Here is a 26,504-nt window from a genome sequence, read left to right on the forward strand (position 1 = left end):
AGACAGTCAGGAAGGAGGAAACTTCGGAGGTGCCTCAGGGCTAAGATAAAGGACATCCATACAGGACAGAGACCCTGTGCTAAGACCAGTTGTGCATTCTATCCAGAAAAGTGCTAACTCATGGTGACTCATGAATGCACTTGCTCAGTAGATGCTACATGACCCCTGCTTCGTTATAATAGCATTATAATAAATTAACATTGTGCGACCCCCTTCCCTGGTGGCCAATGATGGAAAATCATGGGAGATCACACGCACAGTAGCTTTAAAGTAATAAATACATCTACTTGTACATGTGCAATAAAAGCCTGCCAAAAACTAGCCAGGAAGGATCCGCCCTGTAAGAAGAGAATCCCTCCAGACCCAGAGGTCAATCTCTGCTCGGAGTTGGCCCACTCCCATGTTCTGTGGAGCATACTATCACTTAATAAATCTGCTCCATCTCTTTATGCTATAAACGCTGTGTGTTTGGTTCAATTTGTCCACAATCACCAAGAACCTGTTTACCTGTGCCCTCTCGTGACAAACAGATGAAAGGATGTTAGGGAAATTGCCAGACTACAGCTTTATCTGATTAACCTCTGTCCTGAATTCCCAATCCCTTCACGACACTTTTCCTCCTTATAAAAAGGCTGGCTTGAAAGGAAATGTAAGACAGCATATTAGGGTACATAACCCGAGGTCTTCTCAGATCGAAGGTTATCTGAATGAAGCGCCCATAAAGATTCAATCCACCCTGACTGGTGTGGCTTAGTGGGTCTGCATTGTCCTGCAAACGAAAGGGTCGCTGGTTCAATTCCCGGTCAAGGGCACATGCCTGGATTATGGGACAGGTCCCCAGTTGGGGGCATGCAGGAGGCAACTGATCAGTGTTTTTCTTACACATCGTTGTATTTCTCCCTCCCTTCCCCTTTCTCTAAAAATAAATAAAATAAAATAAAATATAAAAAAAGATTCAATCCCAGTCTCTGCTTATTGGTTCTGGTAGAGAAAGGCCGCACAAATGCCGACTTTTCCAGTTTCAAGGTCAAAGATAGTATTTTCTAAAATACATTCCAGAATTAGTACATTTTCTGGCATACTGTAGGCATGCTTAATAAATATTTATGGAATGAATGCAGTGCTATTGCACTAATATGCATAGAGCAGTACAGAAGCACAAATAAAAGTCATCTACATTAAAGCCAAGGTCTAGGAAGGGCCTGAAGGGAAACCAGAAGGTGCCTCTTTGACATAAAAGTTATTTTGCGCTATAGGCAATTGAGAAGCAGCAAATGCAGAAAAGGTTTCCACTTTTCTGCCTACAGGAAAGAAGTCAATGTCTCCTTTCCTGGTTCAGAGTCTTAATAAACCCAGAGACCAGAGAGCAGGCACCAGTAATCTGCAAACAAACCTTTTAGAAACTCTTATCCTCCCAGTTAAAGAAGATAAGGACTGCCTGGCCTTAGGTGGACTATCCCTAGCACAAACCCCCATTGTCTTGTCAATTAGTCACAAATTATTCTTTCTTTGTCTAAAAGCTACAAAAGCTTTCTGTTCTGGTCACTTCATTTCATTCTCGTGTGATAACCCCGACGTACATTGTGAAAATCCAGTAAGATTTGTGTGCTTTTCTTCTGTTAATTTGTCATTGTCAGCTAGTTTTCAGACCTCGCTAGTCGAGGGAAACTTTTCACTCACTACGGCCTCCTAGAGGAGGTGAGGATTGGGGTTCGTATAAAGGACAAGTTGGTTAGGCAGGTTGAGAAGGGAGAGACAATGGTATGTGAACTCTGGGAGAAATAGAAACCCAGAAGTTAGGTGTCTTTCGAATTGCAAACAATTCAGTGTGGCTGCTGTTAAGGTCGGAGGGAGAGATGGAGTGGCAGGAAATTAAGCTGATTGACAGATAGTAAGGGCTGGGTCCTGAAGTTGGAGTTTTACCTAGAATCCAGATTTTCATTTCAGACTTAGACTTTTTATTAAAGCTATGAGGTACATTCTCTTCAGTGTGTCATAACATGAAATGGTGAAATGCAGGGAAAAAAACAATAGTAATTGAGAAAACTCCCTCCTCTTTGGACCTCTGAACCCCTGCAGAACAGTAATAAATATCGACCTCAAGAGTTTGGGGAGGATTAGTACAATAACTTAGGGAAAGTTCCTGGTGCTTGGCATCACTTCAATAAATGCTAGTTTTCCCTCCTAACCTGCAAATGGGGTGGAAGCGGGCGGCTCTGCCACGTCCCTCCGAGGTCCCGGCTTAGTGGTCCAGGGAGAACCCAGCCCGGAGCTGGTTCCCAGACCCTCGGGTTGGTCCCGCTGCGGCTCAGTCGCGCGGGGGCGCTCTAGTCTGTTTCTCGGCACTCTATGGTGTTTCTTTCTTTTTTTTTTTTTTCCTCCCTTCGCCCCGGAAGTGGTTCCGCGGTCAGGGTTGGTAAGGTCGGGCCATGGTGGGGCAGAGGTTGGGAAGATGGCGTGGCGAGGTTGGGCGCAGAGAGGCTGGGGCTGTGCCCAGGCCTGGGCTGCGCCGGGGGGCTGCTGGAGCTGCGAGGAGCTCCCTGTAACCCTCGCCTCGCCGCGGCTGCTCGGACGCAGGTACTGACCGCCGCTCCTGGCTTCTCGCCTCTCGGCCCTTAGCTCTGACCGCGCATCCGCGGGGGCGGAGGCCGTGCGAACCTCTCTTGCCGCTCCCGGCACGTGCCATCGCCTCTTCGGTCCCCTCTCTTCCCTCCCCGTTTCTTTTCTCGCCTCTGTCCAGTTCTCGCTTCTCGCCGTGCCTCCACGCCCCGGGTACCTGCTGGATGGGGCTGGACAGTGTCCAGCCCCGTCCAGCTGTGTTCGTGAACCCCCACTGTTCCGGCCGGCAGGGAAGTGACGGGAAGGGGAACTAGTCTCTGAGGGTTGATTTCGTGCCACGCCTCCTAACCCCCCGAAGAAGATGGTGGACCCCTCATTCCCTCCCTCTCTTCCTTTCTTTTCTTTCTCCCTCTCGCTCTCTTCTTTCTTTTTCACTCTCCCTCTCAATCTGGTCCTCTTCCACTCAGTTTCTCTCTATTTCTTCCTCTTCCTCTCCGCCTTTGTCCCACCTCCCTCTCTCCTTCCTATTTCCTCTTTTCTTTTCCTTCCTTTGGAGATTTTGATCTTTTTATTCGTTAACCTTTTTTCTGGCCTTTTTTTTTTTTTTTTAACTTGTTTGTTTTTTTTAGTATAGTTGAGCCCTTTCCGGGTGGCTCAGTTGGTTGGATCGTGGTCCCATACAGCAAAAGGTCGTGGGTTTGATTCCTGGGTTGGGGGTGTAGGGGATACAAGCGATCCTGTTTCTCATGTAGATTTTTCTCCACTTCCCCTCTCGTCAGTGAGCATATCCTTTGGTGAGGATTTTAAATAAGTAAATTGCAAAAACCATAGATGGTGGGGCAAATCCACCCTCCAGGCCATATTTTGTCAGTCCATAATTTAGGACTCGTTTAGAAATAACCGAATCTCAGATTCACCCCACCTCAGACCTACTGAGGTGAATTAGAATTCATCTCAGTAGAATTAGAATTTGAATTTAACTGTATCTCCAGGTGATATGATGCACACTAAATAAAGTCTTTCCATACTTTTGGTACATAGCAACTCTGACAGCAGGCGCGAATCACCTGGGGAGCCCTTAAAAAAATTGATGCTTCATTCCTACCCCTGGGTGAGACTCTCACCCCTGGAAAGTATTTAATTGGTATGCATAGGAGCTCTAGCATTTTTAAGTATGGCATAAATTGGAACTATTACGGTTTCGATTCCAGACCACTGGAATAAAGCTACTCGCAATAAAGGGAGCTGTAATAAAGTGAGTTGTAATCTTTGTGTCGGTGGAGGGGCTTGCCTTCAATTTGTAACTGCAGCATCTGTGAAGTACATTAAAGTGAAGCGCAATACAATGAGGTATGCCTATATTTTTAAGAGCTCACCAGGCAATTCTAATGTGTAGTATAGGGGAGAAAAAAGTGTTTTTGCAAGAGTTACTTGAGCCAAACTGGTAACTTATGCTGGAGAGCAGGATCTCAAAATACCAGTTTTGCAGATTCGTTATGCATTTGAAATTAAAGGGGGGAAATGGGGAAGATTACATGGAAGAGGGAGGAAGTAAGACAGTGATCGGATTACAAAATAGTTACGATTATGTGCTCTCACAGGCTTTAGAAGAAGGAGTCTTCGTACAACAGTGAGGTGACCCAGGGGTGTGGGGGGATTGGAAGAGGGTATGAGGGTAAATAGTAATGGGAAAAATATAATTAAAGATGAACTATTGGAAATAAAAAGAATATACAAAAGATGAAGGAATGGTCTGAAAGGAGGAATTTCTTTTTTTTTAAAATTATACTTTACTGATTATGCTATTACAGTTGTCCCAGTTTATCCCTCCCCCTTTGCTCCCCTCCACCCAGCATCCCCCACTCCCTCAAGCAGTCCCCACACCTTGTTCATGTCCGTGGGTCATGCATACATGTTCTTTGGCTACTCCACTTCCTATGCTGTACTTTACATCTCCATGGCTATTCTGTGACTACCTACTTGTATTTCTTAATCCCCTCTCCACCCATTCTCCCACACCCCCTCCCCTCTGGTCACCTTCAAAATGCTCTCAGTACCCATGATTCTGTCTCTGTTCTTGATTGCTTAGCTTGTTTTTTAGGTTCAATTGTTGATAGGTATATACTTGTTGTCACTTTATTGTTCATAGTTTTGATCTTCCTACTTAAATAAGTCCCTTAACATTTTATATAATTGATGATGAACTCCTTTGGTTTTTTCTTGTCTGGGAAGCTCTTTAATCTAAATAATCTAAATAATAGCTTTGCTGGATAGAGCAATCTTGGCTTTAGGTCCCAAGTTTTTATGACTTCGAATATTTCTTGCCAGTCCTGTCTAGCCTGCAAAGTTTCTTTTTAGAAATCAGCTGACAGGCTTATGGGAACTCCCCCGTAGTTAACTTGTTTTCTCTTGCAGCTTTAAAGATTCTCACTTTATCTTTAACCTTTGGCATTTTAATTATGATGTGTCTAGGAGCGGGCTTCCTTCTTTGCATCCATCTTGTTTGGGACTCTTTGTGCTTCCTAGACTTGTGTGCCTGTGTCCTTCACCAAATTAGGGAAGTTGTCTTTCAGTATTTTTTCAAATAGATTTCCAGTCTCTTGCTCTTGCTCTACTCCTTCTGGCACCCCATGATATGATTATTAGAATGGTTGAAATTGTAGCCTCTCCCAGAGGCTGCTTATACTATCCTAATTTGGGGGGGATTCTTTTTTCTTGTTGTTCTGATTGGTTTTTTGTTTGTTTATTTGTTTTTGTTTTGTTTTGCCTCCTTATGTTCCAAATCATTGATTTGATTCTTGGCTTCATCCACCCTACTGTTATTTCCCTTTAAATTGGGCTTTATTTCAATTAGTGTAGCCTTTGTTTCTGACTGGGTCTTTTTTATGCTGTTGAAGTTCTCACTGAGTTCCTTGAATATCCTTATACCCAATGTTTTGAACTCTGCATCAGATAGATTGCTTATCTCCATTTCGTTTGTCTCTTTTTCTGGAGTTTTGATCTGTTCCTTCATTTGGGCTGTTTCTTTGTCTCTTCGTCTCGGCAGGATCCCTTTGTTTGTTTCTGTGTACTAGGTAGAGCTATTTTGATTCCGTGTCTTGGTTATGTGGCCCAGTGTAGTAGGTGTCGTAGGGTCCAGTGGGACAGCCACCCCTATCACCCAAGCTGGGTATGTGAGGTATGCCCTTCATGTGGGCTGAGTGTGCCCTCCTCTTGTAGTTGAGCCTTGGCTGCTGTTCGCAGATCAGTGGGAGCGATTTACCCAGGCCAGTTGGCTGTAAGGGTTGGCTGTGACCACTGACCATCAACCTCTGCTTTCCGTGGACGATGAGCTGTGCAGGGACAAAGTGGTGGTGCTCTGAAGTGGTCTCCAGCTGTCCATTGGTGAGCTGCCTCTGGGGTTCCTGTGAGGTTCTGGCCTAGGTCAGCCCCCACTTGTGTTTTGCCTGAGGCCACCCTGCCTAGCTATAAAGCAATCTGAGATGGGTGCTACTTTTATTGGGCTTGGAGATTCTTAGGCTGGCTTTTGCTGGTGCCTGGTCTGGGGCTCACTGAGGCCAGCTGTTGCTTGTTTGAGAGGATTTTAGAAGTTGTGAAGCATAAGCCAATACCAGCTATTAATAAAGAAATGCATCTTGGGTGGGTCTGTAAGTTGGGTGAGGTGGAGTCTCTGGGGATCTCCAAGGCAGGTCATACAGTGTCAGCCAGGTTGAATCTCAGGTATGGAACCTGCTTGCCAGCTCTGTGGGAGGAGGGTTTAGAAAAGGAACAGTGAACTCTGTTCACCTTGATGCCAGTCACTTTCAGTTCCTTCCTCTATGTCACTGGTGCCTTTTAAGCTGCTACCTTGGTGTTGGAGCTCAGAGGGAGTGAGTCTGAGTAGGTGAGTCTGTCTGTGTGTGAATTCTTTTAAGAGGAACCGTTTGGGGCTCCAGCAGTTTATTCCACAGACTTGATCCCTGCTAATTTTTGCAGCTGGAAGTTGTGAGACTTATCTTCCTGGCACTGGAATCCTGGATTTGGGGGGGGGGGGACTGGTGTGGGCTGGGACTCCTCACTCCTGAGAACCCCTCCTGAATATTTATCTAGCACATGTGGATGAGGGACTAGCTTGTTCCATGTCTGCACCCCTCCTACCTGTCTGGATGGATGTGGTTTCTTTAATTTCGTAGTTGTCAGATCTCTATTCAACTTGATATCTGACAATTCTGAGTGATGGTGGTTCTATATTTTAGTTGTAATTTTGATGTGGTTGTATGAAGAGGGGAGCCCTATCTGCCTACACCACCATCTTGACTGGAAGTCAGAAGGGGGGGATTTCAGCCCTGGCTGGTGTGGACCAGTGGATTGAGTGCCAGCCTGTGAACCCAAAGGTCTCTGGTTCGATTTCCCGATCAGGGCACATGCCTGTGTTGTGGGTCCAGTCCTCAGTTGAGGGTGTGGGAGAAGCAGCCAGTCTATGTTTCTCTCATACATCATTGGTGTTTCTCTTCCACTCTTTCTCCCTCTCTCTAAAAATGAATAGATAAAATCTTTCTAAAGGTAGGGGGCATTTTCAAAGGTGGGTTAACCTAGATGTGCAGAAACAATAGAACTTGGTTAAGACCAAGGTAAGCCTTTTAGTAAAGAAGTTATGTACCTTTGGTGTGAGTACCCACCATGACGTGCCCAATTAAGAATTTATGATCAGATCCCTGGATTGTGTGGCTCAGTGGATTGATCATGGGCTGGGAATCAAAGTGTCGCTGGTTCGATTCCCAGTCAGGACATATGCCTGGGTTGCGGGCCAGGTCCCCAGAATAAGGTGTACAAAAGGCAACAACACATCGATGTCTCTCTCCCTCTCCTTCTCCCTCCTTTTGCCTCTTTCTATAAAATTCTTTTTAAATTTTTTATTAATATAAATCTTTTTTTAAAGTTTGTGATCAGATCGCCCTGTTAGATTACTTCTGTAGAATCCCCCCTTTTTCGTCTGCAGTTCATGAACATGTGCGTTGTGCATACACGGGGGTACTCAGTGGTGAGTAGCCCAAAGGACTGTTCAGAGCTTGGGTTTATGTACATTTTAACAAAAGAACAAAGTTTTAGAAAAAGGCAAGACAAAGGAAAGGACTTTGAGTTTCTAGGGCAGCAAATTATGGGAAGGTACTAACTGATGGAAGATAAGGGCTCGTTATGTAGTTCCCTCTGGTGCTCTCTGGCTCCTCTGTGTTTGGAGCTGTCTCGTGATTAACTTCTGTCTTTTCTAGTAGAGGGGAGAATGGATACTCCTTTACAAATGTTTTATCCTTTTAGGCAAATAGGGGTAGGGCAGGGCACTTTTCTTCTATCTACTTCTAAGTTGGCTTCAGTTCAAAATAACTCTTAGGCTAAAGTGGCATATTTGGGGTGGCTTATTGTACTACTCTTCAGGAACCAGGATTGAGAATTAGTGTTTTAGACTAAGCTTTCACAGTCACAACTGTCTCTTCCACTGCTGATGCGATAGATTAAAAAGTGGCCAGTCATTTACAGCTCCTCTCGTCCAGAGTTGGAGTCTATTTCCCTACTCCTTGGAGCAGGGTTGGCCTTGTGACTCTCTTTGGCCAGTAGAATGTGGCAGAACTAATGTGCAAAGTCCAGGGTCTAGGCCTCAGGCGGCCTTGCAGGTTTAGCCTTTTGCCTCGGAACACTCCCACTGCCATGGTGGAAGCCCCTGCTAGACTACTGATTACTAAGCGATGTTTTGGAGAAAGAGGGCACGCTGACAGTCAGTACTAAGGCTCCACATATGGGAGTGAGGGCATCTTAGACTCTAGCTCCAATTAAGTGGTCACGTGACTGGCTATATGAGCGACTCCAGGTGAGACCAGCAGAACTGCTTAGCTGAGGCAGCTAACTTACACACTCATGAGAAATAATAGATTATGGTTTAAGAGCAGTGTATATGCAATAATGAGACTTGGAGAAGCTGCTGCCAAATCATGGTCTCTTGACCAAAGTAAAACTATGCTGCTTCCACCATTATTTTCAGTAGCAAAATTGATGCCTCATGTCCTGCTTGTCACCAAAGTCACTGATTCAGGTATTGTGCCAGTGTATCTGATTAGCAGACCCTGATCACATCTGCAACCCTAATCAAAAGGATACCTGGAAAATGCAGTTTTTATTTTTTTCCTTTTTATTGAATTCATTGGGGTGACACTGGTTTACAAAATTATTCAGGTTTCAAGTGCACAGTTCAACAGCACATCATCTGTATACTGTATTGTGTGTTCACCACCTGGGAAATACTCTTATTTAGCTTTTCAGACCCTGCAGCATATGAATGTACCCTGGGTAGCAGGGATGGTGCCCAACCCAATGAGCCACACCAGTCAGGGCTTCTTCAGCCTTTTACTGGGCTGCGAACTCTGTATGGAGGATTGATACAAATTATTTTGTTGATTGATATACAATAACGGCCCAAAAAAGTTCTCTCTAAAGTCGCTGTAGTTTATGTTGCCCTTTTTCAAAGGGGGACTTTAAATCCTGCCTGGGAGTAGGCGTTTTGGCTTCTTGTGGCCTGTCAAATGTGGGTAAACTGAGGTGGTGGTGATGATGCAGGCCGAGTGCAAGGCTCATAGAGGTGCTGGTGTTTGCAAGATGCAGCTCTGGTTCTTTTCCCTCTCTTTTTTTTTGCAGCTCTGTTTCTAATTTGTTGTTTTCCCCTCTAGATTTAACTTCTTTATTCAGCAAAAATGTGGATTCAGAAAAGCACCCAGGAAGGGTGAACCTCGAAAATCAGACACAGGAACAAGTGGTGAAGCATACAAGAGGAGTGCTTTGATTCCTCCCGTAGAAGAAACAGTCTTTTACCCTTCTCCCTACCCTATACGGACTCTCGTGAAGCCTTTGTTTTTCACTGTGGGGGTAAGAGCTCAGACCACTAGGAGTTCGTCCCCTACTGCAGGTGCACGTCAGAATACTGCTTGTCCTGCTGAGGCCCTTACAGACGAGTTGGGGCGGGGCAGTCAGAAGGGTCTGAGTGTCTTGGGGTCGTCCATGGTCACAGGAGAACATAAATTTTAGTAATTGCTTTTAGAATCTTGTTCACTTATGTAAGCCCTATAGAAGAACTTATGGGCCTCTTATTTGGTATAACATTTCAAGTCATACTAAATATTTTGAATTTTCTTTGAAAATTTCCAGCTGTAAACAGACCCTAGCGTACCATGAAGTTAAAAAATGGGAAACAAGTGTTATTTTCACCAAATAGGTTTCACTGCACCAGTTGTTCCTTCTGTTGATTCATTAAAAGCAATGAAAATGCAGCAGTACAAAACACAAAAAAAGAAGACAAAGGAAAAAAAAAAAAAAAAAAAAAAAAAAAAAAAAAAAAAAAGCAGTAGTTACTGTTCTTGGAACTGCGGACTCTTAAATTTATTCTGTGATGTATTTTATGTAGTTTACAGGTTGTGCATTTGGAACGGCTGCTATTTGGCAATACGAATCTCTGAAATCCAGGGTCCAGAGTTATTTTGACGGCATAAAAGCTGATTGGTTGGATAGCATAAGACCACAAAAGGAAGGAGACTTCAGAAAGGAGGTAAAGATAAACATGGCTTTCTTTGTTCTTTTGATAACAGTTCTTGGTCTGGTTACTTATGAAGTGTTTTTAGTTAATGGCAATGTTAAATCAGATGTGAAATCAGTGCTCTAATATTCTTATTTACAACCAAGTATTTATTAATATTTTGTATATCTGGCAGTGTTATATTTGACAGTGTTCCAAGCAGTTTGTCCCTCTACCCATGTGTATCAAGAATCACCAGGGAGCCCTGGCTGGTGTGGCTCAGTGGATTGAGCACGGGCCTGCGAACCAGAGGATCACTATTTCCCAGTCAGGGCACATGCTTGGGTTGCAGGCCAGTTCCCAGCAGGGGACACACGAGAGGCAACCATACATTGATATTTCTCTCCCTGTCCCCTTCCCCTCTAAAGATAAATAAATAACATCTTTAAAAGAAAGAATCACCAGGGATATTTGTTAATGTTTTGGTACCTCTCCCAGGCTTACTAAAGTTTAAGGGCCTGTTTTACCTACGTCAGCTTTCTGGGTTATTGGAATTACAGGCAGTTTTCTAAAATATTTATGCCGTAGGGATAGAGAATTATGTGGATTTTAAAAAGCTTCTCAATGACGCGATGTTTATGTGCCTCTGGTGAATGCCCCCGTCCAGCTTTTCTGACTGTGCTCAGAGGGCAGGGGGAGGGCACAAATGCAGAGCTTTTCGCCCTTTCATTTCTTCATATGCAAGTTAATGGCCTTCTTTCCCCTTAAATGACTTTTTGAAAAATACTGCCTTTTAGATAAAACATTTATTCATTCCACTTGACTGTACCTAATGATGCTCTCTGGGTCCAGAAGCTGTTACATGGATCCAGGTGCATGTGGTCTTGAAGCACCTTCATTTTGGGGGACACACTGCCCCTTCAGTTTGGAGAGGGTCTGTGTCCTGTTCAGTTTTCTCCTTCCTAAGAACTTAATCCTGGCCAGCAAGATTCTGAGGGGGCAGCCTGGGTTTTCTTTTTCCTAATGAAAGATTCCGTTAAGTAGGGAGATGGATTCATTTCACCCTCTTGGTTTCCCATAGACACAAATAAGAAGCATGACCCTTACCTGTTACAGAGAGGCTTGATGTCAGTGGAGCAGTGGGTTTAATATATATATGAAAAACTGCAATAAGTAGTGATTTTTATTCAATTCAGTATGTTTGAGAAATAGTAAAACTAACCTATTTCATAATCCCAGGTCCCTTAGAAAGTGACAGATTTCTAGCACATCTGCACTGTAAAGTTTTGATACCCAAAGTGCCTCTTTAGAATGATGAAAATGACAGAGGCAGTATACATAATCTTCATCTAAAGTTGAATTTGTTTATTGTAGTTAAATGGTAGGTTATAAAATATAAAATCCATGCCCACTAGAGAATTTTGAAACACTATATTAATGTCACGTGGGAAGTGAAGTCCAGGGATGCCCCGCCATACACTGCATACGCGGTGAGTGAGGTCTGAGAGCTCAGCACAGTGTGACCGTAGGTACAGAAATACGATTGTTGTCATGCACGGATCCATGTGCGTATTGGTCTGTAACTTTTTTTTAACCTTGGACTTCTTTTCTGTATTCATATATAAAGCCTGGCTCATTTTTTAGTACAATGTGTTTTTGATTTAAAAACTTTAATTCAAACAGATTAAAAAATGTAAAGAGAATAGTATAATGAACTCCTGTTTTTCAGCTTCCGTGGTGATTGACACATAGCCACTTTTGTTTTTCATCTAGTCCCTTTTTTCCCTTCCTTCCCCACCCCTGATTACTATAAAGCAAATCCTAGGCCTGTTTCATCCATAAAAATTTCAATATGTGTCCCTGAAAGATTATGATTCTTTCTCTGTCTCTCTTTGTCTAAACCTTAATACTGTTAGTTAGTACACCTAAAAAAGGGTAATGTTAATAGAAAATATTCTCAGAATTTTAAAACCAGATTGGAGCTTGGTGAATAAACACTTATTTGACACTTACCAATATTTGATAGTATGGTAAGTGCTTTACTTTGTCAATAGTTCTTACAACCATACTGCAGACATTCTCCATTTTATTATAATCAGGAAACTGAAGTTCCGAAGTAATCTGTCTGAACTCACACAGCTCATCAGTCTAGTATAAGGCACCTATGCATGCTTTCCACTCTACCACAAATTTATTATGTCTGTTGACCATCTACCCTATGGTGATACTCAATTTTCCTTCTGTTTTAGATTAACAAGTGGTGGAATAACCTAAGTGATGGCCAGCGGACTGTGACAGGTTTGTGTTAGCTTACACGTTTTAACCATTCAAGGAAAGAGAAATCAAACCAAAAGGTACAGTATGTCATAGTCGATGGCTTTTGTACCATGCTCACCAGTGGTTTAGAAGACATAGGGAGTCTCTCTACCTTCAGGCTAATGTAAAAGTGTAAAAAATAATGTGGCGTAAAGGTATACATGATGCTCTGGGTCATTTATTTTCTAATTTTTATCTGTCTTTGTTGTAGAATCCTAGTTTGTGGAAGAGTTATGAATACTTATTACTTCCACTATTAAACTAAAGGGGACATTGATTAAATAACCTTCTTCATGCAGAATGCTTTATACTATACACTGTCTCTCCCTACCTCACAGGGTTGCTTACAGGTTAGTTATTTCCCTTTTTACAGATAAGGAAACTGGCTTTCAGAGAAGGAACTTTTGGAAGGTCACACTGCTAGTAAGTAGTAGAACCGAGTTTCAAAATCTGGATCTATCTGATTCTAGAGCCAATTGTCTCTTTGTTATACCGTGTTGTGTATAAATCCTCTTAAGCATGCCGAGCATATTATGACAATTTTTGTTTGTAAATTTTTATAGAAAGACAAATATGACAATGGACTTATTTAAGAAATTTGAGAAAATGTATTTGAAAGTTCTTGAACAACTGTGCAGGTAGGAAAAATATATCTTCCTGGGGAAATAGCAAAATATTGCTTTTTCTCAAATATAGTCAGTCTTAATGGTACTCTTAATTTTCTGTATCCACCTAAGAGGAGAAAACGTGTTAACTCTCTTCATTCAGACTGTTTTCTCTGTCTGGAAGGTTCAGTTTTTCTGTTTCTGTATTGGAACCTGATCTGGTCTTAAAGCTTATGGTTCAGGTATTGCTTCCTGCAGGTCTTTTTTTCTGACTTCACTGCACCTTTTAATCATTCATAACAGAACCTGCCTTGTATAATTTACACGTAACATCCTTGAGGACAGTAATAAGGTTATTTCATTTGGTTGTAGCACCTAACATACCTGCACATAGGAAAGGCACTCAGTTAAAGTCTGTTGAGTGAATGAATGTTGAGTGGGATTTTGAATCAAAGGAATGAGATTTTTCAAAGGTATATTGCCATCCTGTAGAATTGCTTAGTCATGGAGGTCTTAATAAATATAACTTCAAGGTAACTCTATAATGACATCTGTCTCCATTAGAATTAACAGGGATTTGAGGATTTTTTTTGTAGGTGTACTTGTTTTCTGAAAGTATCTTAAAATTAAAATGTTCTTTTGCCTAGCCTTCTTTTTCTTTAGTAAAGTCAGTTATTTGGCAAAAGGACATAGCAGTAGAGAGGCAAGCATTGTGATCTAACTTTCAACTCAGGTATAAAGTGCTTCAACCACATAAAATGTGAATAATCATGTTAAGATCTTATATTCTTGTCAGATTATCTGTGTGACTTCTAAACGCTGAGGAAAAGCTCTTTGAATCGGTTCAGTGTCACCTCAGGTTTCTCTTGTGGGAAATAATTATTCTGGTAGTAGTGATTCTAATTTTACAACATTTATTAGTGATGCTCAATAATCAGTGAACTATATACGAAGATTCTTGTGGTTAATAAACTTGTGCTTTAGTTATGTCTTGTCTCTTTTCAGAGGTGCCAGTTCTTACCTGCTGAGCTCTCCCGATTGCTTCCCATAGGCTGATCCTAAGTGAGGTTGGCTCAGCTCCTGGTTTTAATTGAGGATGGATTTGTGGGGTGACAGAGTCACTTGTTTCACTCTCTTTCCTTGGATTACTGATGTTCTCTGAGTGTTCATTTTTTTCCCTTTTGAATTTTGAAAGAACTTGACAAACCCTTAGGAAGCTACTGACCTAGAGTTTCAAAGCTCTGTGAGACCAATGTACTTCTTTGGTTTATAGTATTTATGCCCAGACAATGGCAGCGTGAACGCTCTAGTAGGTTGAAGATTTCGCAATTATACCAAACATTTTATGTAAAGATTTTTTGGTATTTGAATCTAATGGACTCAAATTTGAATGGCAAGATTTTGGCTCTTGCAAGCTCAGGTAGCAAAATTTTCTATTCGAATGCATTTGGTTCCTGAACTTGTTATAGCAAGCAGTATCTCAGATTTATTTATATCTCTTTGGTTGCTAGTTTTGGATAAGAACTGTTGTTTCTAAGAACAGTTCAGATCATAAGGAATATCTGTAATTTATTATATTAAGATAGAGTCCATCCCTTAAGGGTATGGCTCAGTCAGTTGGGTGTCTTCCCACAAAGTGACAGTTCGCTGGTTCGATTCCTGGTTGGAACACATGCCTGGATTGTGGGTTCAGTTTTTGTTTTTTTATCTTAATCTTTATTGTTATACAGACATACTCCCAAACCTCACATTGCTCTGAAAAAAAGTTTTTACAAGGTCACTTGGTATTTGTAAGATGAGGTTGCATTCTCTTCATTTGTCAGAGTTAGACTTGTGCTTTAACATTCCAGCTAGTTTCCTTGATCTACAAGGCTTTAAAGCGTGCACTGGAAGTCCCCCAGGCAACACCCAAGCAGAGTGTTTCCCTGCCTTTCCACCTTCCAGGAGTACCTATGAGGTACTTTCCAGGCTTTCCTGTTAGCTCAGCAGAATCCTGACTTTACTATATTGGGATTTAGGTAAAGCTAAGAGGGAAAAACCTGCCAAATTATTGCATCTAATTGATGAAAGAACAGGAAGGAGAAGGGGAAGAGAAATCTCAAAACTGTGCGCCACCCAGTTCCTCTGCTAGTTGACACATCTGGTATATGCCGTGAGGTCAAGGTACTGCTGTGCCCCAGGCCCTAACCCTCTGCCCAGCCTCTACAGTCTGTTCTTTCTATTGTAGATAATTTCGTTTCTACCAGGAAAAGTTTGTTTCTTAGTTTCAGTGTTCTCTCCTTGATATCTTTCAAAGGTTTTGAGCTATACCTACCAGACTTAGGTCTCCTTTCCTATTCCTGAAGTTGTTGGTAGTGTTTTACTTGGTCTCATAGCTAAGCTTAACTTTTTAATCAATCACTATTTTTCCTTTAACTCTCTCTGTGCAGCCCCCACCCCCTACCCCCATGTCCAGACAGATTATTTCTGGGGAAAGCATAGCACAGCTAATGCTTAAATGCCAATTAGGCTTCAAGTACTATTAGGTACTTTATATACATAAATACTGTAATTAATCATTATTATGCAAGTATATTTTTAGGGTAAGTTACTGGGAATAGAATTGCTGGATCCAAAGAATATATACATTTAAAATTTTATGTATTGTCAAGTTGCTTTAAAAGAAGCGATATACCAATTAAAACATCTTCTAACAATGTGTAGAGTTTAAATAAGTTATTTTGATTTCTACAAATTGCTCACAGGGGAGATGTTAGGTATTCTCATCTGCAGGAAGGATGCAGAGAAATAGTAATCCTTTTTTGTGTTTAGTGATTCTTGTAAAGGTATTTGCCTCCTTTATAAATTTGCCCCATTCTTTCCATCTGCTCGTATTAGTTACCAACTGTCTCTATTTCAGTAGGAGGATGGAAGATGGTAGTCTCACTGTATTTCTTTGATTCCAGTAAGCTGTAAGACCAGTCCCTAACTAGTTTTGTGGATACTGCCCAGCATGAGAAATCACAGCCACTGTGTGAGGCCCGCGGGATGATCCCTGTGCATGTAGTGCTGGTTCCCAGAACCTGAGATACGGGCCCACTTGGTCTCAGTTCTTTGGCTGCTGTGGATGTACGTGCTTGTCAGTTTCAGGAATGGCCAGGTCTGGCATCCTTCAGATATAGGAGCTGCGGGAGGATGAACTCGCCTACCTCAGAAACAGGGAATCTTGTGCTTAGCTACTAGACTCCAAGTGGGATAATGAATCCTTTTTTAGGAAGAGCAAAAAGATTGTACTACCTTCCTTGAGATAAGGAGGAAAATAGATTGAGGTCACTGAACCAAGCATTGCTTCCCAAATCAGTATATCTTTCTTTTTTTAATCAAGATATGATTCACTTACACAAATCATCATTTAAAAGCATACAGTTCAGTGGTTTCTATTATACTTACAAGTTCATGCAACCATCATCATCATCATCATCATCATCATCATCATCATCATCATCATCATCTGTTCCCAGAACATTGTCATTATCCCAGAAAGAAACCCCATACACATTAGCAGTCATTCCCCATCTCCCTTCTGCCCTCAGTCCTAGGCAACCACTAATCTATTCTTTCCTCTGTGGATTTGCCTGTTCTGGACATTTCATATAAGTGGAATCGCATTATATGTGGCCTTTTGTGTCTGCTTCTTTCATGTAGAATAGTGCTGTCAAGGTTCACCCATGTTGTAGCACGTGCCAGTACTTAATTCCTTTATGGCCAGATAGTGTTCCATTGTAGGATATATCACATTTCTTTCTCTGTTATTCAGTTGATGGGTTTTTGAGTTGTTTCCACATTTTGGCCATTGTGAATGATACTATGAATATTTGGGTACAAGTCTCAGTTTTGAGTCCCCGCCTTCAGTTCTTGGAGGTGTATATTTAGAAGTAGAATTGCTGGATCACATGATAATTCTATGTTTAACTTTTTGAGGAGCTGCCAAACTTTTTTTTTTTTAATCTTTAGAGGGGAAGGGAAGGAGAGAGGGAGAGAAATGTCAATGTATGGTTGCTTCTTGTACATACCCTGCTGGGAACTGGCATGCAACCCAGGCATGTGTCATGACTGGGAATCGAACCGCAATCCTCTGGTTCGCAGGCCCGCACTCAGTCCACTGAGCTACACCAGCCAGGGCTGCCAAACTGTTTTTCACCGTGACTGCACCATTTTACATTCCCATCATCAATATACAGTAGTTCCAGTTCTTCATATCCTTGCCTAATATTATTTTCCTTTAAAAAAAAATAGCCCTGTGTCCGAGACTTGTTTTAAGGGGTTCCAGACAAAGGAGGCATAGGTCTTAGATGTGACTACCTCAGTGTGTACACACAGCAAGAGAAGGTTAAGAAGCAGTCACAGGGCAGAAGCCATGCAAAATGGGATAAAGAGGGAGTTACAATCCATTTCCAAAATGGTACACGTTGCTTCTAGCCAGGGGCACTCTGGTCACCTTTATCATGGGTGGTGGAAGGAGTCATGTCTTGAGCTACCCCACACTCCACCCCATCATTGTTTTTTCATTTTATAATTTTTGTGTCTGTTTTTTTGGACAGGGCCTGGGTGGTAAGAGCATTGGCACATTTTATTTATATATTACAGACACAGTAGAGGCTGTACACTAAGACTATAAGTGCAATAAGAAAACCAATGAACGCCCTGGCTGGTGTAGCTCAGTGGATTGAGCACGGGCCTGTGAAGCAAAGGGTCGCTGGTTCGATTCCCAGTCAGGGCACATGCCTGGGTTGCAGACCAGGTCCCCAGTAGTGGACACATGAGAGGCAATCACACATTGATGTTTCTCTTTCTTCTTTCTCCTAATCATTCTCCTTCCCTTCCCCTCTCTCTAAAAATAAATAAATATATAGTTTTAAAAAAAATAAGTAAATAAAATATTAAAAAGAATAAAATCCCAGTTAGAAGCATTCTTGGAAGTTTGTATTTACATGATTCAGTTTGTTTTAAGATAAAAGACTTAAACTTACCTGATTTCCTTATGCACTAATTCTGTCTCCTGCAACTGCCATCTAAATTTAGGGTGAGATGTGTACCCTTACTTATTGTCATGTTCTAGACCATCTTTCTTTCCCAGGGACGTGAGAGGTAAGAATCTTTCCAGAGGATTTCCTCTCCTTCTTCAGTCATATATAAGACAAGATCCTGAACAACTTTGTTCTTCTTTGTAGTAAGTCTCCAGTGCTGGGAGATCTTTGCCTCTGGTGTTCATCCACTTCCTCTTAGCAGAACATTAGGATTGACAATGGGACAAAGGAGGAGGAGGAAGTTAGAGGTACAGTGTTAGGTGTGTACCCTGGAGGGAGGAGTAAGAGTGTTTATTGGGGGGCAAAAGAAAAATATGTGAAAGCAGCTTTATTTGGCATGTTAAATTACATGGAAAGCATAATGAAATAAAAAATAATAAGCTTTAAAAAAAAGAAAAAAACAATGAGACCTGGGAGGAGGGAATGCCACCAATAGCCTGTAGCGGTCAGCACTGTAATATTTTTGCACAGGTTGCTGGCATTCATCCTGTGAGTTGCACAGCTTCATTTTGCAGTCTCATTTCTGCGTTTAATACATATGGGTATGTGCTGCCACACTTCTACCTTTAATGTTGATAGCCACCCCATGCCATCCCAACTGCACATGAGCTATGGTTTGCTGTGGTTAGCCTGGTCTTTTATGATGGAAAACATCTTTTTATGTGTCTGAAGAGGGGGATAGAAGCTTTCCAGCCTTGCAGCCAGTCCCAGCATGTCTGATTGTGAATGGATCCTCCCTGGCAGGTTGGCAAGGCCATGGTTGAGAACTCCGCAGACCCAACAGTCTGAGGAGTTCTTCTCAGTGATTAGCATTCCTGCCAATTGGAGTAAGGTGTTGCTTCTGCAGAATCTAACCAGATAACCCCCAAGAATTTGACAGAGAAACCAGGTAAACAAGGTCACAGTATACATTCTATGAAAACAGAAAGAATACAAAGGTTAATGAACACAGCAAACTATAAACCAGTTTCTGAGTCTGCAAGAGTGTCAGATGAGAAGACTACCAAATGCAAGGCTTTTGCTAGAATGAAATTAAGCAGTGACAATTTGATAGATTGTTTTTAAATGTAGTTCAAATGCCTCTGGTGGTATTAGATGCTCAGGTAAATTCTGTATGGTTGACACTGCATTAGTAGTTCTTAATAATTCCAAATTAAAGGATGAAAGAAAAATGAAACATTAGTTTGAAAGAAAACTGGAGAAATTCAGGATCCAATCTAATTCATAGAAGAGAAATAAAATTTTATGGCCAATTCACTGAGTTAGTCTGCTTTCCATAATTATGTATAGTAGATTTTATTGAAACATAATTTTTTCCCTAAAATTATCCTCATTTTCTTAAAGAGCCAAATTAAGACCAATTTATTTACTGTATTAAGTCTAGTTTCAATGTGGCCTGATTATTTGCATAAATACAACAGGAATAGCAATCGATTATATGGGCTTTTTTTAAAAAAGATTTTATTGCCCTGGCTGGTGTAGCTCAGTGGATTGAGCATGGGCCTGCAAACCAGAGTATTGCGGTTCAATTCCCAGTCAGGGCACATGCCTGGGTTGCAGGCCAGTTTCCAGCAGGGGATGCACGAGAGGCAACCATACATGGATATTTCTCTCCCCCTCTCCTTCCCTTCCCCTCTAAAGATAAATAAATAAATAAATCTTTTTTAAAAAAAAAAGATTTTATTTATTTATCTTTAGAGGGAAAGGAAAGGAGAGGGAGAGAAACATCAATATGTGGTTGCCTGTCATGCGTCCCCTGCTGGGAACTGGCCTACAACCCAAGCATGTGCCCTGACTGGGTATCAAACTGTGATCCTTTGGTTTACAGGCCTGTGCTCAATCCACTGAACTACACCAGCCAGAGCTATATGGGCTTTTTAAAACTGCTTTGCTGGAACTTAAACAAGGAACCTTTAGATTGAGCTTTCAGTGAACCCTCAAGGCCCAGAAACCAGGCTTTGCCTGCAGTACCTACATTCCTTGAGGTTCCCATTGTGTTTTGAGACTCCTTGCCATTTTCAGGAAAGCAAAAGACTGCTTTCACTCCTTATTTGGAAAGACTACTATGAGGCACAAGACAAAACACGGTACCAGGTCGTTTCTCCAGTGGGCTTTTATTGGTTTCAAAAGTCAATTTCTGTTCCTCAAGACTTTCTGGTAATAGCCACAGTCCAGGCATACTTCCTTCAGGCATGACATTCCAGTCAGTCTTAGTTAATAAAATCACAATTGGAAACTGGTTTTATGTGTCTTATTATGAAGAAATACATAATGCCGAGCAATTAATATATTGCCTTGTAATGCATACCGTATCGTCTGTCTTTCCTTATTAAAGCCTAGTCCAGTACTTTATATAGGTTTTGTACAACAGGCAAAGTAAATGGCTGCTGCCACCACAGATATTGGACTCCTTCCAGGAACAAAGTCCAATTCTATAGCTTTGTAGGCTGTATATGTAGTTGCTATCTGCAATTGTTTAGCAAGACAAGCTTGGAATAAAACCTAGATATGAAGACTCCAGTTGTAATCAAATCTACACTGGTTTCTAAAGCTTTCAAAATAAATAAAAAACTTAGACCAATTTATTTCATAGAAATTAATAATACAGCACATATTTCTTTAAATGTCCTAGGAACTCCTTCTTCTCTACAGGCAATAGAGACATGCAGAAGCTATGGCATCATTAGCTCTTCCCTTCAGGCCCTTCTGTTCATACACTTGCTTGAGTAAATTATTTATGCAATTAACTGTATTTCTAGGGAGGTTGGTTCTGTCTGCTATGGCAGTAATTTTCTTGAATGCATTCAATTATTGCTCAATCATAACTGTTCATTGTTCTCCAATTTTGGCACTTAGAATTGCCAAAGTTTCTCTTCCCCCGGAAGAGTAAGAGGGAGAGAATGCAGTCTGAGTGGTTTAAAAAAAAAAAAAAAAAAAAGCCATCTTTATCAGAACTTGCAGCTCCTAAACCTTTGCTTGTCATAGTAGACAAAATCTCCATTACCCAAAAGAGAATTCTGAGAATCTCCAACTTGATATGGGTATTTTGTTGTTTTATCACTGCTGAAAGTTCCCCATTCAGATCACACATCAATAACCCAGTCACCTACAACCAGGCCATATTCAGGACATATCATATCACCAGCTCTTAAGTTTTACACTAAAGTCACATCTAGGTGGTTTGGACATGTGATTCTTGGAAGACCATCCAAATAGCTGGTAGACGCCATCTGCACAGCCACTGTAGTTCCAGCTGGAAACAACAACAGCAACACATGCACACAGAGAACAGGGAAGAGATCATGGCCTTGTTAAGTCTCTTGTTTGCCCCAAATATTATTCCCCACCTGAGGCAGCTGCAAACTTAAACCACTGGCTTGTAATTGTATTTGACAAATGTACACTCGGAAAAGGGATTTTGCACTAGAGTCACCAGTCAGATCAAATATACACAGTTGCCTTGCAGGTGGGTGGGGTCTTCCAGGGAACTATTATCGGATAGATCAGAATTCTTTGGGAATGTCCACTCCTACCTCTCATGGTTGCCAGGCTGCTGCATTGGAAAAGTGGATTGTTTTCAAGGATAACTTAGAGCTGAAAAGTGGGGTGTGGGTCTAGGGCTATTAAAATGCCTCAGGTTTACTGTTCTTAATCCGGATTCTGCTATTATTCTTTTTCTTTCTTAGGATTCTGCTAATTTTCTTAAATACTGGATTGTTGTAAGCCTTTGGCTAGTTTCTAGAATTCTGAAAAAGTAGATTCCAATAGTTCTGGTCAATTTTTCATTGTTTTTATGAATTATTTTTTGGAGGTCCTTCATTATTTTTACTGATGTGATCTAATGCATCACTTTTGGTAAAGGTAGGTGCTTAGGCAGCTGCAGCCTTCCCAAATCAATAATACCAAGCTTATCCAGGAAGTTACTGAGTCAGAGGAGGCAAGCAACACTCTTCTATAGGAAGATACAAGCAGAGATCTTTAGCAATTCTATTACTCAAAAGGGAAGGAAGGGGAAGAAACTGTTACTTTCTGTCTCTTTTTTTTTTTTTTTTTGAGAGAGGGAAAGGATGGGAGAAAGAGAGGAAGAGAAACATCAGTGTGTGGTTGCCTCTCACATGCCCCCAGTTGGGGACTTGGCCTGCAACCCAGACATGTGCCATGACTGGGAATCAAACCAGTGACCCTTTGGTTTACAGTCCACGTTCAGTCCACTGAGCTACACCAGCCAGGGTGAAACTGTTAACTCTTTGAGCATTTGCACATGAGGTGTATGTAGTATCTTACTCCTCACTACAACATTTGTGAAGTGTAGGAGTATTATCCGTTGATTAATGAGGAAACTGAAGTGAATGGGATGAAATGCCATATGCTACAAAGCTACTAAGCAACATACCTAGGATTCAGACCTGAAAAGGCCACCATATTTTTCCCTTCCTACCATATTTTTTATTTATTGGGTTGTCACTGTGTGACAACTATATCATTCAACTCTTTAAGGTAGATTTTATTGCCTCCATTTTATGGAATGGAAAACTGAGGCTGAGAGGTTGGGCCTGTTGCGCAGGTTATAGTGTAAGGAGGACAGAGTCAGTTCTACTGGACTCCTTTTCCCACCGTACCTTTGTGCTGCCTCCTAGGCCTAGGATTGCTGTACATCCTCTTTTCTTCACCTACTATAGGCAGACGGCCTGTGCTGTCTCCCAGATAAGGAGCCCTTTGTCTGGTGTTTGAAGTTTTAGAGTGACCAGGGTCAAAAGAAATTCTCTTGGCTACCCATGTGTAATATATACTTTAGGAATTCTGGCTTGGCCACTGAATTCGGCTCTTTGAAAACTTGTACCTCTTAGAGCCACAGTTTTCTATAATTGGATGTGCAAGGAAGAAAATCCTTGCTACTTTTCTCATTTCTTTTTAAATAATAGTGGTTTGTATATGTAGCTTGGGTATGTTTGTTCAGTAGTTTACTGATGGGTGCCTAATCATAGACCACCTGTCTGTGAAGTGAGGGGTTTGGGCTACGGTGTGTGTGTAGCAATGCCATGTTCTGTCATAATTGAACAGAAAGATTGCCTGTATTTGAGTTGAAAACTTAGCATTGTTAACTTTTTGGCTACTATTGACCTTGATATATTTGGTTATGTTTCCATTTTTCATGTCTTTCCTCTAGTTGTAGTTTCTTCAGCCAGAGATGCTCTCTGATTCTCTACAGTGCTGTGGTGGTTGTGATTTCCAGACGTGTGTTTGGTATGCCACCTGTCTTAGGCAGTAGCCCGTGGAACTGGCAGAGTAGGCAGAACAGTTGCCATTTTTCATCCTGGCAGGCAGATTTTAGGGACCCTGTCTTGCTCTCTTTGTATTGAATCACAATTGGAGCAAACTGCAGAGCTCTGACTATTTTTCTGATTATGAAACCTAGGTCAAATAATTCTCAGGTCTTTTTTACCCTGAGATGTCTCAATCACTATGTACAACAACCTGGACCTAAGAGAGTTCTCTTGGTAGTAAAGAAGTTTGACTCTCCCCAAAGAAACTAAAAACCCCAGGTAAAGTACCACACTAATCATTGCTTATTTCCTTTAGTTAGGAGTCTCTTCCTCTCTCTGAGGTGGTTCTGCCCTTCCTCTGCTCATCTGCCCCCGCCCAGAGTTCAGGGCTCCTCATTAGGAGGCGCACACAGTGCTTATACTTGCCTTGGTGAGGACTCCTTTTCCTCATCCTTTCATAAATACTGTCTCTCTGACCGAAGATGGTATAACATCTGTCACAGTCCCCACTAGTAAGACTGATAAAATTGATAGAATCGATTCAGTGAAAGGCAGTAAAACACCATTTACTTTGGAGAAAGAAAAAAAAATGCTTCCAGTTCATCTATGATATATCACCAATTACAAGATGCATCCTGATTTCAGATGTTAAGTAGGACAAATACCTTAAAATCTATGACAGTGGTAGCTTCCCTTCCTGCCTACCTCTCAAGCAGGAGAACAAACACTGGAGAGACTAGGGATGCCAGGGGATAGCTGGGAGCCTTAGTGAAAAAGCAATATGGAAGCCAGAGGTAACTCCAAGATGTAGCAGCTGGCAGGCATTGTACAATGAATATCCTCTAAAATACATCCTCTGAGCCAGATGCTGGAGTCAGTCCTTGTCAGCAGTGCAGGTATTACCGGAGCTAGTTGCCCATTGTGTCCAAAAGAATGAGTAAATGTTTAAACTCCTTTAACTCAAGTAGGTGAGCGCCTACCGTGTGCGAGGAGTTTTGGTACATAAAATTAATGTACTTTTAAAAGTTTGTAGTTTTCAAGAATAACAGTTTTGTGATTAAACAGTTAACTTTATCATTGAATAAACCTACTCAGTTAGTTGAGTGGTAGTTCTAGTAGCATCAGTTCTTACAGAAAAATGAAAGTCACCCAACTCCCCTAAGTAAATATGTTTTCAAAAGCAGTTACAAAATTCTTCCAGATTATTACTAAATTCTTAGCTAATAAGTATTTTTATCAAACATGTGGACCTTCATCTACACAGATAATTATAGATGTTTCATAAGCTGTCCATAAATTTAAGAAGCATACCATTCCTTGTAGAAAAGGAAGTGATATTATATAGCTCTTCTCCTCTTGGCCAAAGGACCTAGTCTGTACATTATTTCTGTCTGTGACTCAGCCATTTTCAAACAATAATTATAGATCTGATGATTGATTTTTTAGAAGAGTGGACTGTTGTGAAGAAATAAACTCTGGATCTGAGTGAAGGAAGTTAGCTCCTATCACATTTGCAGTCTTTTAGGAATTCTCTGACTTTACCAACCCATGTCAGTTTTGGTACTTCGAAACACTGCTTTCTCTTACTTTCCTTAGCCCACCTTTTCTCCCCAAGTATATAAAACTCTTAGATAATTGTGGTAGAAAATCTTATTCAGGTGGACTTTTAATCAGACTTTCTTTGCTCTTATTTTTAACCTCCCTAAATTATAAATATTTATTTTGTAGGTATCATAGCTGCAAATGTTTTTGTGTTCTGTTTATGGAGAGTACCTTCTCTACAGCGGACAATGATCAGATATTTTACATCCAATCCAGCCTCAAGTAAGTCTAATGTGTGATTTTATTTTGAGATAGAGGTAATCTGAAAATATGCTCTATGTTAATTGAGATACTATAAAAAGGATGAGTTCTTGTTATCAGTTATAAACAAAATCAGAGGATAGACTGTAATCTCTTTGAGAATAGGGACCTCAACTCTCTTACTACTATGTCCCAGGTACCTACAATGTACCTTGCACATTCTGATATCTAAATATTATTTAATGACCTATGATTTGTGATCACTACAAATTTACTCCTCGAGAAGACTGTTATGTACAACCTCATGTCTATAATTAAAATTGTTTACTAATTCATTTTTTTATTTTAAAATATTTTGGTTTATTTGCCCTGGCTGGTATAGCTCACTGGAGTGAATACCAGCCTGCAAACCAAAGGGTCCCTGGTTCATTTCCTAGTCTAGGGCACATGCCTGGGTTTCAGGCTAGGTCCCCATTAGGGGGTGTGTGAGAGGCAACCACACACTGATTTTTTTTCCCTGTCTTTCTCCTTCCCTTTCCCTCTCTAAAAATAAATGAAAATCTTTTTGTTTAAGATTTTACTTATTTATTTTTAGGAGAAGGGAGGGAAAGAAACATCAATGTTGAGAGATACATCGATGAGTTACACCTCTTGCAGGCCCCCAAATGGGGACCTTGCCTACACACCAGACACGTGCTCTGACTGGGAATTGAACTGGCAGCCTTTCAGTTCACAGTCCAGCACTCAATTCATTGAGCCACACCAGCCAGGGCACTCTAATTCTTCCTTCTAACCAACTTTTACTGTAAGGACAAGTTGTTTTAATTGAACTGAAAATTTTTATTGGTTGCTTAATAAGTAGAAAAGAGATTTAAGATATATTTTTACCACTTTGAAAAATGCTTTCGTAAACCAACTTATTTAACCTTTTAACTGGCTCTGTTTTGTTTCCTATGTTTGATTTCACAATAATAATGGAAAAACTGAACTGAGAGCTTTTACTGGCTTTGTGTTCCAGAATTATCAGACTGTTTTTCTTTCTCTCGTAGAGGTCCTTTGTTCTCCAATGTTGCTGTCCACATTCAGCCATTTCTCCTTGTTTCACATGGCCGCAAATATGTATGTTTTGTGGAGCTTCTCCTCCAGCATAGTAAACATTCTGGGTCAGGAGCAGTTCATGGCAGTGTACTTGTCTGCAGGTAATGAGCTTTGTTCTTGGGCCTTTCGGAGTATTGGCACTCACCTGTCTGGAGAAGGGCATGGCCACATCCTACATATGAAATAGGAAGTGCTCAGTGCGAGTTCATTTCTCAGATTGGGTGTAGAGAAGGTGCCACAGATGGCTAGGGCTGTTGTC

The 26,504-nt window shown here is 41.2% G+C and overlaps 1 protein-coding gene across 1 annotated transcript in view; it reads left to right on the forward strand.

Moving 5' to 3' along the window:
* Positions 1-2,398: 2,398 nt before the first annotated feature.
* PARL (presenilin associated rhomboid like) overlaps positions 2,399-26,504 on the forward strand; it is a 32,928-nt gene continuing 8,822 nt past the window's right edge. Inside the window, exons 1-6 of the mRNA XM_037154847.2 lie at positions 2,399-2,577; positions 9,255-9,450; positions 9,986-10,126; positions 12,343-12,391; positions 25,073-25,168; positions 26,197-26,346. Coding sequence (XP_037010742.1) covers positions 2,453-2,577; positions 9,255-9,450; positions 9,986-10,126; positions 12,343-12,391; positions 25,073-25,168; positions 26,197-26,346 — 757 coding nt within the window. The 5' untranslated portion in view covers positions 2,399-2,452. The remainder of the gene's footprint in view (positions 2,578-9,254; positions 9,451-9,985; positions 10,127-12,342; positions 12,392-25,072; positions 25,169-26,196; positions 26,347-26,504) is intronic.

The sequence above is a fragment of the Artibeus jamaicensis genome, unplaced genomic scaffold (assembly GCF_021234435.1).
Source record: "Artibeus jamaicensis isolate MK-2021 breed Jamaican fruit bat unplaced genomic scaffold, CSHL_Jam_final scaffold_474, whole genome shotgun sequence".
NCBI classification, from domain to species: Eukaryota; Metazoa; Chordata; class Mammalia; order Chiroptera; family Phyllostomidae; genus Artibeus; species Artibeus jamaicensis.